At 34.1% G+C, this 14118-nt stretch overlaps 1 protein-coding gene across 1 annotated transcript; it reads right to left on the bottom strand.

Annotated features, from left to right (window-relative positions):
- Positions 1–410: 410 nt before the first annotated feature.
- Positions 411–1514, bottom strand: LOC116202923. The gene has a single exon (XM_031534560.1). It carries the CDS (start codon positions 1442–1444, stop codon positions 752–754), a length of 693 nt encoding a protein of 230 aa, XP_031390420.1. The 5' UTR covers positions 1445–1514; the 3' UTR covers positions 411–751.
- Positions 1515–14118: the final 12604 nt, after the last annotated feature.

Here is a 14118-nt window from a genome sequence, read left to right as displayed (position 1 = left end):
TGGGCCAACCCGGCTCGACTGAATTAGTCTGACCGAAATTAGATTTTCGAATACTATGATTCACACTAAAAAAGTTGTGAGAGGCATTTTAGGAATTATAAGAGAAATATAAGGGCATTTTGGGTATTAAAATATGAAGCAGCAAAACATGAGCTTACACTTTTTTATATTGAGTATATGTATAGATATAGATAGTTTTGTTTTGGTGTTCATGCTTTTGGTCATTGAAACTAATTGACAATGATCCTATGGAATCCGAAGGACCAGAAGAGATCAATTTTGGATCTGAAATCATGTCATTCGACATTAGAATAATTGAAGATTTAGACAATCTAAACCAAAGGAAGCAAACTCCATCTCCGCGCGATTAACTATTTCCATAAAGTGGGGTATTTATTTACTTATCATGATTGGTGATACCATAAACGCGCTGCTTCACTTATTAGCAATATTTTTTTTCGGTTACAATAGGAAGCTCATGACATAATATAAGGAAACGGAAAGGATATCTAAATAAAGGGGCACATGTAGTCCCACTGATAAGAATCAAATATGGAACTTCTAGATTACCAGGTGAGAGTGTTAGCCACTGTACTACACTCTTTCTCCACTTATTAGCAATATAAGATACCTATTTCTTTTCTATATTGATCAGATATACAATCTTATTGTAAGTATGTCTGTTATCCGATCAATTGCGTGGTCTTAGAGGTAACAATACTACCAAAGACACTTGTTGCTGTGAGTAGCTTCAATTTCCATACCGAGCCTTGTACTCGCTCCAGAGCTGATCGACCGGCTTTCCCAGCAACTCCATAAAGAACGAGTCATTGTATCCGTCCTTCATCTTCATGTTGAGGTCGGCCACGAAACCGTTCTTGAGGCCTTCGCAGTAGTCCAAGAAATAGGCTGTCACCGCATACCCTTCGTGCCAGAACTGGCCAGACCCTCGAGGCGGCCAGGTTGGGGGGGCATAGTTCGCCCTCAACCTCACAAAATCCGCCACCCCTTCTGTCACATTCGGGGCATGCCCCTGCCTCTTGCCGTCCCACTGCCATACGTGGGTCATCTCGTGGTACAGTACACCATTAAAATCAGTCTTGATATCGCCCTTGATATTCCGGATATAGGAATTAGCGCTGACATGAATCTCACTACTATTGATGGTATATGCGATACCCTCGAAATTTTCCACCACGAGGGTCACCCTGGCTATGGGCTTGCGGTCGGCCTCGTTGGGCTGTCGGAGGGTCTGCCAGATGAACTCCGATGCAGAGGCCATCGTCTGGCGGGCGTAATCCTGCCCGAGCTTGTCCCTGAAGATGGCGCCACCTTCGGTGTTTGGGACGGTGTTGGAGACAACATATTCCACAGCGTTTGTTGCATGCAAGGACGTTGCGACAATTAGAAGGATGGATGGCAACGAGTAAGATAGGAGAGCCATGGTGTTTGTTCTAATCTGTCACTCTTTTTGTGTGTGACGAGGTTTTCTCAATAAGGAACTCGATGTTCCCCCTCCACCCACACACATCTATATAGCACTGTTGTTGGTGAAAAGTGCCAGTCATAATGAATAGTCATATGAAATTTTAACATATATAAAATTTAAATGAGGAGCATACCAGGCTGAAAACGTACTTTACACGCCTAAGTGAAATTTCTTAAGTACAAAGAAAGTGTCAGAAATGTCGATTTTTTTTTGTTTTTTGCTGGGTAATGTCGACTTTTGTTGAGATGATTCGAGACTTTTTTTTCCTTAAAAATAAAGTTTGATTCAAGTCTTATAAATGAGAAATTCTTAAATAATTTATACCTCAAAAAGGAGTGGTGAGAAAAAATCAATGAGATTCTTGCATTTAGCAATAACTATGACAATTTTCCATGTAATTAGCACTTTATTTACAAATTTATTGCATTCTAATTGATTTTTTTCTCACTCCAATTGACAAGGTAGAATCACAAAAAAAAATTTAATGAGAAAATCTTAATTATATAGAGGAGTTTTATCCTCTAATTTGCCGGCTCAAATCTAGATTAGTTGAGCCAATAGGAATTCCGAATATCAAATAGCGCACACTATAAAAAGAGAGAAATTGTCACAAATTACGTGAATGTAGATAAATTGCTCAGCCATTTCCAAAAGAATAATAGCCACAGACGCATTGTTACCTACTTAAAGTCTCAAGATATAAGGATGAATTATCTTATAGGAGGCTTTAAGAATATGAGATGATGGTAATAACGTGAGACGTGAGATTTAATTGGACGAAACCTGATCACACCCTCGTTATCAAAAGGAAAAAAAAAATTGAGTAACATACCAATAAAATCCGTATATTGGTGAGTACGAGTGTTTCTTGCATATATCCAGTGTGTGTGTGATGACAACATTAAGAACAAATGTGAATCAATTGCACCGACGTACTACACGCATGTTTGAATTTTCTTGCGACATACTGGATTACGACCTAATTAATTACTTGTTTCACGGGACAGTTTTGTGAAACTTCGACGCAGTAGATTGACTCCTCCCGGTGAAAATTCTTCCCAACAAAAGAAACAAACTAAAAATTAATGCCTAGCATGAAGAGATGACATTTGCCATTGAGAAATACTACGATTCAGACTCTTTGTTTCAATCACAAAAGCATTAATTTATTTACAGCTATAAAAAGCCGAAGCAATGCTCTTGGGATGATACCATGCTCTTCAGACGATACCTCGTAGGACATAGGTAGTCCATCGTTGAGTGACTTTTGAAGTTTTATAAATCATGCCACATATGTCATATTATTATTATGCCACACTACTTATGAAACTCAAAAGATCTATATGAGGTTAAAAAAACTCACTATCATCATCTTAAAAGACTAAAATCAAAGCTCTTATTCTAAAAGTCGGAGAGACTTCAATTTTTTGTTGAAAATGAGAAAATATAAATTTTACAAGACATTTTCTTTTTGTACCAAAATAACTAAAAGATTTTAATCAAAATATCATTGATAAAAGATAAATTTTAACCAAATATATTGTTGCAAAATAAATATTAGAACAACTAATTTTCTAAGGGAGGTCACCAGTATCTTCGATATGTCCAACGATTTTAGCTCGCACTTATGCGCGGGTCTTGCATCTAGTTATATGTAAAAGCTTTATCATCGGTCTAAATCGTCTATCCATTTCTTTTACCCCCAAACATAGGGTTAAAGCGACTACTGAAGCAACTATAATTATGGGATAAACATATACAAAACGTACAATACAAATGTATGCTTACTTGAATTGATTGAAGTTATCCGGGTTAGTGCACAATTTATGGTTTCATTCCTCATACGTCTGTCTGATTCTATCCAATTTGCCTTTTTCCCCTCAATTTTCGTCACAAAAAGAAAAATCATGTCAACTGGAAAATTAATGAGTATATTATTCATGCCAAATACTTTCAATCATGAATCAAGAAGAGAAAATTGAACTCTGGGAAAAGTTTTCCTTGTTTTCTGAAAACTTAAATGCGCGTAATTGCGGTCAAGAAAATCGTATGTATGGTTGATATATTATTTATAAACATAGGGAAAATAGAGTTGCCCTTGAATATATTATTACGCCACTCGAGCAATTTTAAAAATCAGATATAGTGTTCTTTTCATGGTGATTCGGGAGCTTTATCGACTTGGTTGGCGTATTGTTTCTCGTCTCTTGATGGGAAGTACGTGGACGCCTCAGCTGTTGCCTCTTGTGAGGGCATGCATCCGATCATTCTTATCGCGTGATTGGCAGGTCGAAGACAGTAATTCCGAGAAGGGAATTTTACTGCGGAATGGATAACAAAGTGGTGGTTGAGCTTACTATATTGGGAATGCATTTCGTTCTTGAACGTGAAACCTGAACCAACTGGAAAATCGACTTCTGCCGTATGGCTCAGTCATTTCTAGAAGAGAAATGCGTACAATCTACACATAATTGTTGGACCGCATAAAAGCCATGACATAGCTTACGTAATATCCAATCAACTAATTAGCATAAATTAGAAGGAGAATTCCCCAAATCCTCTCGTTAATCTAACTAGTATCTGCTGGAAACTTGTATTTGAACTTTGTAATAATAGGGAACAAAGGGTTTAATATATATAGAGGCATGGAATAATTAACATGTTTTGCATTTGATCCTCATTAATGGAATTTTTCAAGTACTTTTTTCTTTCCCGATTTAGGTCTTGTATAGTTATTTAGGTTTCCTTATTTACGTGGCTCACCGGACCCTACGTAATTAACAGAAAAGTACATCTAATAAACTAATTAGCGTAAATTCTTAGGAGAGCAATTCATCATTCAACTGTGGGATCGATCGGCTAGTGTGGGAGAGGGACGTATTAATGCGGATGGCTACGATACTATCCCTTCTAGGCTTCCAGCCGCGACCGACAGCCTTTGAATTAAAGAACGACATTATATAATTAAAAGCTGGGACTATTTGTAACCTCATCCGCTCCATTTGCTATTCGTGGTACCAAAATGCCCTCGTAATACATTAATTGCTCTAATGAAAGGTGGATAAATTCCTTAAATCGCTATCCAATTATCATCGCTTTCTTTTTTATTCAATAAATTGGACTTACCATTTGAATTTTTTTTCAATCTTTTACTCTGCAAAACTACTAAACCATAATATTACTTAAAAAAGGAACTCTTATTTTTGTATATTGAATGAGAAGCAAAAATTATGTTATTCCTAAGTCCCAAATTTCATCCTAGTATTTAGTTACTTAATTAGAAATCTTGATGCTCAAAAAATGAACCACACAATCAAATATTTAAATCTTTAAATAACTTTTTACTTGAAAGAACACAAAAGAAAATAATTTAGAATGTGTGTGCCCCTTATGTGACAGTGTTCTCGCTCCTTGGATAATTGTTCCAAGGGAGATAATTTTATATATGGTTATCAACTGAAGACGATGCATTGAATGTTACATATTCCATTCTTTACTTTAATTGTTTTCTAAAGAGGAAGGATAGATTTTTCATATAACATGGCTAATATAGTATGCACTTTTTATTTGAATTAGAAATGCATGAATATAATCTAAATTGATATTTTACAATTTAAAAGATTATGACCTAATTAAATGAAAAAAAAATTGAAAAGTATAAATATGTGAGCATCACTTACGAGTAAATCTATTTTTTGAAATAATACAAACTCCTTACTTGTATGGATTTCTAGAAAAATAAACATCAATGAAAATGAAAAAACCAGTATTAAGTTTAAATATATTTTTTATTAAGTTATTAGGTGATTTTTTTTTATTTGTCATGAAAATCATTTTATTTCAATATGAAATTTTACTTTTCATTTTTGGCATTGAGATTAAATGAGTAATGGAACACTGGAAAAAAAAAGAAAAAAGAAGAAGATATTTTGAGTTAAATGAGTAACATTATATTTTTTGCTCATTTACTGTAAAAATGTCAAAAACATTTCTCTTTTTTTTAAGAAAATAATTTTGAGTAGTGGATATTTAGAGTAAAGAGAGGAAAAATGTCCAAATGAAAATAAGTTGTTTCATTGATTAAGAACTGAAGAGATGAAAAATTAGTGAAGATGGTTGCATTATACAATCAAATAAATTACTGAACATTTAAGTTCAGATTAAGTATTTTACTAAATAGTTAAGTATTTTACAATTAAATGAATGACTCGTAGATTGCTCGGGTATGTTTATATTGTTGGTATTACTAATTTGATAACACAAAATTTTAGAAAGAAATTAAAAAAAATTGAGAGTAGTTAGTAATTACATTAATTTGTGTCTCTAAATAATTTATAAAATCTCCTTGGGAATCTATACTTTATATAAAAAAATTTTAAAAAAAAAGGAGAAGTCCTTTCATTTGTTTTCACATTAGTGTGTTTTCACATTAGAGTGATTTCGCCTATGCCTTTTCGGATAACAAAATGCCTTTGTCCCCGTGTGCCTTTACGCCTGGGTAACTGGGTTTAATAAAAAGATTCTGGAAAAAAAAAAAAGGATCCCAGGAAAACAATGCCTTCACAAAAGCCTAGCGTCTCTTGCACGGGCCTTTACGCCCACACATGCCCTTTCTCAATTCCTCCTCTCCACAGGCTCAACCCCTGCCGACGTCAAACACAGATGACTAATGCCTAGGCCTTTGCCTTCGCCATCCCCTCCAATCTATTCTCACCTCCAACCACAGCAGCCATTTCGCACTTCCAATAGCATGGACAATGCACATATTAGCTCACTCCTTAAGATATTTGCCTCACCGTTTTCCTTCCTTAAATATTAGCCCTTCATGATCCTGCCCTCAGACTCCATCTTTCATTTCCTTTTATGCACAAATACACAGATTATTTAAGTTTTGTGCAGTATAGATCTAGCCAATGGAGCTACACTTTCACGATGAAAGTCCTTTGAAGCACAATACTTTGCACAAATTGTCTTCTTGGCCATCAGTTTACTTGTTCTTCTTTGTCTTTAAAGTCATCTTATTATTGAATATCTATAAATATTTAGCTCTCTCTAGTTAGCAGTTGATGCCTATTATTTCACCCTGCAGTTGTGAGAATAGTAATTGCTCTCAGGCTCTTCTTTCTGCATCTTCCATAATTCTATGAAACATATTGTGCCTCCCTTCTATTTTTGTTACATTAACTAGTTAGCATTAATGCCTTTCTTATCTTTTTCTTGCCTACCTGCATTGCTCTAACTCTAAATGCACTTACGATAGACTACGATATTGAACTGTAACCCCACAGAAAGGCTGGTGCTAAGGTTGTGATTGAAAGCCGAAATCGTGCACGAGTATCTGTGCAACCGTCTCGCCTGGTAGGCGTAACCACACATATTATCTCGCTCTTGAACATTCTACCTCGCTGTTTTTCTTCCTTTTATATGGTGACTTCCTCAATATGCCTTAAGATTCCACCTTTCATTTTCCTTAGATCATGTCATGCTTATGTTGTTCTTCCACTAAGCCAAGACATGCATTTTGCTTAGAGAATATTGCTTTTACAGCATTTTTGCTCATTTCTTATTAGTGCACAACAGTTAGAACTTAGGAACTATGTTCACCGTATGAAGTACCTTTTGTTTTACTTTAGGCGGTAATTCATATGTATAAATCCAAACATTTAATAAGAGGAAGATTAGTTGTGTGAAGAAAGCTATACATCTTGTGACTGAATTGCAAACCAAAAATTATATATAAAAAAAAGGAAAAAAAGAAAACTTAAGCCCTCTAATAGAAAAAATGGTCCACAACTGGTAAAATGATCAAGAAAAGAGGCATCACAGTCGGACACCCCAGGTAAAAATAACTGCAACGACACAGAGTAAGTTTTGACCGAATAAATTGAAAGATCTATATGCTAACATGGGCTGATTGCTTTGCAGGGATAATTACGTAACCAAAACTACCACCACTCTATAGAGAAATAAACTTACAACCCATGTAGTCAAATACTATTTACTATAGTTAAAAAATGTTGTAGGTCCCAGCCCAGTATTCTTTCATTTCAGGGTGAGATTGCTGTAATGAAGGACAAATGCCAGGAGATCTAGCAGCTAATGTGCCAATAGTTGTTGTTTCAAAGGCAAAAGTTGCACTTAATTTTGAAGGTATACTTTCAAACTCTTCTTAAGAACGTTTAAACTATTTGCACTGAATAAACTTTAACAATCAAATTTTTATCTCATGTATAGGAATTGTTACTTTGTCCACCCTTTCATTTACAACATGAGAAAACGGTGCCCTTAGTTTTATATTCACCCTCATTTTCAGTGTATTTTGTGCTATGCCTAAATCTTTTTCACTTGTTCAGGGCATTTACTTTTAATGGCATAAAGAGCCCCACAAAGTACTTCAGGCCAATCGGACAAAACAATATGTGTATCTAAGTTGCGTTTGATTTCAGAGTTAAAGTAATTTTGATTTTGATTGTAGAAGAGGACAAATGATTGTGTAGTGTGTTGAGTTAAAGTTAAAGTTAAAATTTTTGATTTGGAAAATGTGTATTTTTGTTGTGTAGTGTGTTGAGTTCAAATTAAAGTTAAAATTTTTGTGATTTTAACTGCGAAACCAAACGGAGCATTAGTATTTGTGAGCTTATCGAGCTCAGTGCATCTGAATTTAAGGTTGCTTGTACATTTCAATCACACTTTAGTCTTTGTGCATTACATACTTTGATTGTCTCTATAATGATATGCTGAGAACAGAATCCGTATTTCTCATTGAAGGCAAGTATCATGGCAGTCGATAACGAAGCAAATATGCATGCAAAGCTTGCAATAAAAGGGCAAATCAGTGATCTTGCTATGTATTGCAAAAAATAGGGTGCCAGCACTGAATCTCTTGCAAGGTGATGGATCTTATCTCCAACAAATTTATATCATTTTACTCAACGTGCATATATGTATATTATGATGTATCTAACAATATTCTTATGGAACTGCTGCTAGGTACATGCTACAAATCACTGTAGACACCGGGGCGAGCATAAGTGACAGTATTTGATGCTGCAGAAAGAATTATCGAATGTTCTATTAATGATTTCATTCAAGAAACACAATAGGTATCTGCACAAACATTACCTATGAAGTATATATAGTTGCAATGGACTTAAACAATTCTCCTTAAAGTCAAGATCGAGACACTTTAAACAAGCACATGGAGAAAACCATTGGAAGAAATTACTGGTATGTTTGGTTTGTAAGTTAAAATCACTTTGATTTAACTTTAACTCAACACACTACACAACAAAAATACATATTTTTCAAGTAAAAAATTTTAACTTTAATTTTAACTCAACACACTATATAACAAAAATATACATTTCCCAAGTCAAATTTATAATCTCAACTTATTTGTCATTTTCTACAATCAAAATCAAAGTTACTTTAATTCTGAAACCAAACGCACCATAAGACTCTGAAATGTGTATGGTAGACGCGATTATAATTTTAAAATTTTGTTGATCGATGCTCCATTGTTGGAGTTTTATTGTATAGAATCACATAATTTTATAATATGAGCTGATATCATAATCGAATTTTCTTCATACTATAACTCTTTGTTTAATATAAATAGATTATTCACAACAAATCTAAATTTTCCGTACTATATAAATTACAAATATACGGAGATTTTTTTAAAAAAAAATTTTGAATGTTGGAATGAGAATATGGTCCATTTCATCCTCGCCCCCAATAATAATATGATAGGTGTAGTATGTGGTCTTGAAATTTCAATTTGGACCTAACACATGTAAAATATGATAATTCAACCAATAAACTATTAGTTGAGTAATGATTGGTCTTAATCCTCGTAAAGAGGAAGACATAAGTTCTTTTAACAAGAAAAGCACTTGTTAAAAGAATGTCTAATCTTAAATGCTCCGCCAGTCGAAGTTATACTAGTAATATTTTTCACAATTTTTGTCACTGAAAAAAAAAAAGACAGTCCATGAACAAATATACATGATTATAGATATTAATAACGTGGCACCTAAGGTTTCCTTGTTTTCTTCTTCTTCTGCCTCTTTTAATATCTTGCTTTTCAACTGTAGCTAGAGGCATCGCACAGAACAGTAAACTATTGTGCCCAACCAAACAGGGGCTACATATTCCATACAAGAATCGAAAAGCGGTTAGATTCAAATCGCACATGAGGAAGGATCATTGTTCAGAACGTGATTGAAGAAGGCTCATCCTCTCGTACGAAATAAGCGCTCCATTACAGAATTTATTATCGTAAAATGCATAGGGACGAAATAATGTGTATATGTATAGCTATATTTGTTTGTATATTTTTAATACATTGTGTTACCTTCGAGGTATTTTATAGTATAATAATAATAATTCACTTTGATAAAATGCTTTCGCACTTTCATTATTATTTTTGTGGGTTATTACACCTAGGGTATAAAATATTTTAGAAATATATCACTTTAATTATAAAAAAAAAAAGAGTTTAAAACGTAACAATTGAGTATACGAATGTTGAAAATGTTTCAATCAGATTTTCGATTGACTCTGTTAAAAAAATGCTGACATGGCAGAATAAATAAAATACAAACAGAACAGTAGCTAATAAAAAATAAAAAAAAGCTTTTAAAATAATAAATAATTAAAAAAAGTTGTCAAGAGATCTCCTCACAGTGGAGGGAGATCTGTCGACTGTCACGGCGTGAGGGCCCTCCGATCGACATAACTGGCGGGATCGGTCCTCGCCGGTAACCTCGATAGGGGGTGGGGTCGCCAGTGGGGGCTTCCCCGCCCCCGATTCTAATGCCTCAAAGTTCTTTTTTTTCCTTGTAAAAAACAATGGGAGAAGGGGAGGGGCTCTTGTGAGGGTGAATGAGGAGAAGCAGCAGAAGAAGGAAGAGGAGGCGATATCGGCGAACAACCTCGAGGGGGGAAAACGGAATGCTTTGACACCACCGCCATCGCTCACTCTTTCACACCACCGCTGCCATCATCACTCTTTCACACCACCGCTGCCATCATCTCGCTCCCTCTCTGTCTCCCTCTTCACAAGCAAACACCAGATTTTCTTTTCTATTTCTTTTTTCTGTTAGACAAAAAAAAAGAAATGAAAAAAAAATTTTGAGGAGCCCACAATCGGGGTGGGGGACCCCCCTGCCCCAGATTTGACGAGATCTTTGGTTTTTATAATTTCTATTTTATATTTATGCTTATTATTTAAAATTGAATTTTTTAATTTAAATTTTAAGTAATGTGGGATACCCTTGCACGTCGACTCTCACCTCAGCAACAGACTAACGGCGTCAATCGGAAATGAACGAAAAGTATCTGATTGAAACATTTTTAACCTTCATGTACTTAATTATTACGTTTTAAACTTTTTGTAACATTTTGTACCTTTTAATCCTATTTTTGTTGATGACATCTGTTTGATTGAGGGGCGAGATAGACTTTGTACCCTGATACAATTTTTTTTTTTCTTTCGTGGTAGGCAATGACAAGTTGGCCCGAATATTACAATGCTCAATTCAACTTTTTTGATGGAATTAAATTTTGGTCCATCAGTTGATGAACCTTCAATTAACAAATCTTAAACGAGTAAGTATCATATACAACTCCCGATTTATGCGTTTTGCATTACATGAATTCATATGATATGTCAATTGTAGAAAACAATTAATAAATTGAAGAGATAAAATGAATAATAGTAAAATCCATAATTTGGTTATTTATTATTGACATTGGGCGTAAAAACTCACAATTAATAAATTAATATAGCAAAATGACGGAGACGCAAACCACATGAAATGCACGTGGCATTCTCACTAGTATATAATAAAATTGTAAATATATTATAAAAATTTAGAAAAAAAATTTAAAAAACCCCAAATTTATATTAGGAGAGACTCGAAGAAATAGCTCATCAAAAGCTGAGGGGCACGAACGGAAGGATTTCGTGAGTCCAATACGCTTATGTTGGTAGCCCTCGTTGCATGAACGGAAATTTTTTATGAGTAGACTAAATTAATATATATATATATATTTGTGTAACTAATTTTGGTGTTTGTGTAATTTACTTTAGAATTTTGTAATCTACTTTTTTTATTAGTAATTTACTAAAAATTTACTCTCACGTGAAGTAGTTTACTTTCATTGTATGGAGCAACCAATTGCACCATAGAGCTTCCCGTGATTAAGGGTTCCATCCATATTAGTCAAAGTAAATAATAGGTTATTGCACTAGGCTCATGGACCTATTTTATAACCGAAAAGTAATTAATAGGTTTTAAGGGCATTTTGATAAAATGAACAAAAATGGGGTGGATTAGCCATATGAGGAGTGAATTATGAACGAATCTTTCTGTCTCAACGTAGGGGTGGATTGATCCATTTGAAAATTTTCGTCCATAAAGTATTGAGATGGAAATTCCGTCTCAATATCCGTATCAAACACTTTCATTCCAAATCTGTCCAAGAATCCGTCTATAGTTTAGACGGAACAAATTCCGTCTCAATTGTCCGTTCCTATGCGACAATTTTCTTGTAGTGAATTAAAATAAAATTCAATTTGTAGAATTTATAAATACAATCCGTAGAGTAAACTGATGCCTCAATGTGTTTGATTGGAACGGGTTTCGGCCAAAACATCAAACCCGGTCATCTCAACCTAAAAAAGCTGGGAGCAATGTATATTTTACCCCAAAAAATAAAAGATGCGGGGAGCAAACTAATTTGTTTATTTTTCTAGTTCATATTAGATATCTTTTTTATTCACGATTTTATACTCGTGACGGTCGCTCTCTACCATGAATAAGGGAAGAAAAACTAATATGAGATTATTTTTTACAACGTGGGTTGTCTGTTTTTACAATATAAGATTATTTTTTTAATTTTAAAAAAATGATTTAAATTTATACATTAGTTAACTACGAAGTAAGTAATAATATAATTATATAAATAAAGGAGAATAGTTTTCATACTCTCGCGATTTTCTTCTGTTTTTATATATAATTATTTTTAAAAAATTTAAAAAATAATTTAAATTTATACATTACTTTAACTATGAAGTAAGTAATAATATAATTATATAAATAATAATAATAATCGATAATAATATAATTATATAAATAATAATACTAATAAATATATAATAATATAATAACCTATTATATATAACATATAATAAATTTTATCTTAAATATTTATGAAGTTGTTCCGATTTCGAGCAACGTGAGAGAGTATACAAAAACATTTCATGCTCTTGCATATTTTTTTAATTATTCATTATTCTAATAATTTATTTTATTATATTATATAATTTATTTAATCTTTAATGAATAAAATAAAAAAGAACACAATATGGTAAAGTTAAATCATCCGAAAGAGAGAGGAAATGGTACAACAGAATCATTGTAGACCTAGTATAAAAAAAAGCCTCGAATTTGATTTTCATCGTAGTGACTATACCATTTATTTCTCTTCTCCTATCTATCCTCTTCTAAATTCATAAGTCTCCCTAATAATAATAAATAAAAAAACTCATCATGAATAAAAAGGGTTGGACTTGGTGAGTTCTTGTTTAGTTATTGTTCTCTTGACCCTAGACACATATCTGTGAACTGGCAATTTCGAATGGAAATTTTTGCTCATGCATGGAATCGTAACAGCCAAACCCGAATGGAATCGGGAGCTCGATACGCAGGTTGCGGGTGGCCGGCCCAGGGGAGGTGCAAATTGCAAGAGGGACATGATCGTTTTGAAATGCATCCCCGGTTGTTTGGTCGGGGAATCTAATGCCAACAGCTCCCAGTTTTCTTGGAACACAAGTGGTCAGTAAAATAGATCACAGCTCTCTGCAGGATACATTTTTCAGGTATAACCTGGAATAGAAAGTTCAATGAATCCCCACTAATCTTACTTCGAGTTCGGTCGGATCCACTAATGAATAAAACTCTTCCAATCATGATTGGTTATTTTAGAGAGTACCGAATCATTCGAATCAATACGCTTTGATTTATATATATATATTTATATTTATATTTATATTTTTTCGGTTACATAAGGGCCATGTTGTTTTTCTTTCTTTTTTCTTTTTACTTTTTTTATGTACGGTTTAGTCTTCCTCATTCTCAGGAGCCCCCAGCAATAGGATCCTCAGATGGCTGCACCGAGCACTTGCTGAAGATCCCCACGGCTTCTCAAAGGCTCTGCAAGAAGGCCATGCGAGCCTTCTTGGTGAGGGCTTGTTGCTGTTAGGAATTAGGAGCTCCCCTAAAAGATGATGGCATGCACTTGAAGGCATTCCGATTGGGTGTACGCAACCAAATGGTGACCGAGTAAACTCATTGAATATTATCTCCCTTAGGCCCATGAACATGAGCTGTAAAAAAATGGGCCTATAACGGAAACTGATCCATGTGCTTAGAATTGATGAGGAGGAACACGAGCAGGAATCATGCTAAAGCAATTTTAATCAGCACCCAATAGTAAAGTTGAATGGTAAACTAGGTTTATCGTGAATGATTTTCTCTACGAAATATAAGTCTGTCACATAGAACAAATGAAATAATGAATATTTAATCGACAAGGGATTAACAGCAGTGTACTTATCCTCG

Source organism: Punica granatum, chromosome 4 (assembly GCF_007655135.1).
Source record: "Punica granatum isolate Tunisia-2019 chromosome 4, ASM765513v2, whole genome shotgun sequence".
Lineage (NCBI taxonomy): Eukaryota > Viridiplantae > Streptophyta > Magnoliopsida > Myrtales > Lythraceae > Punica > Punica granatum.
This window is presented reverse-complemented; position numbering and strand designations above follow the sequence as displayed.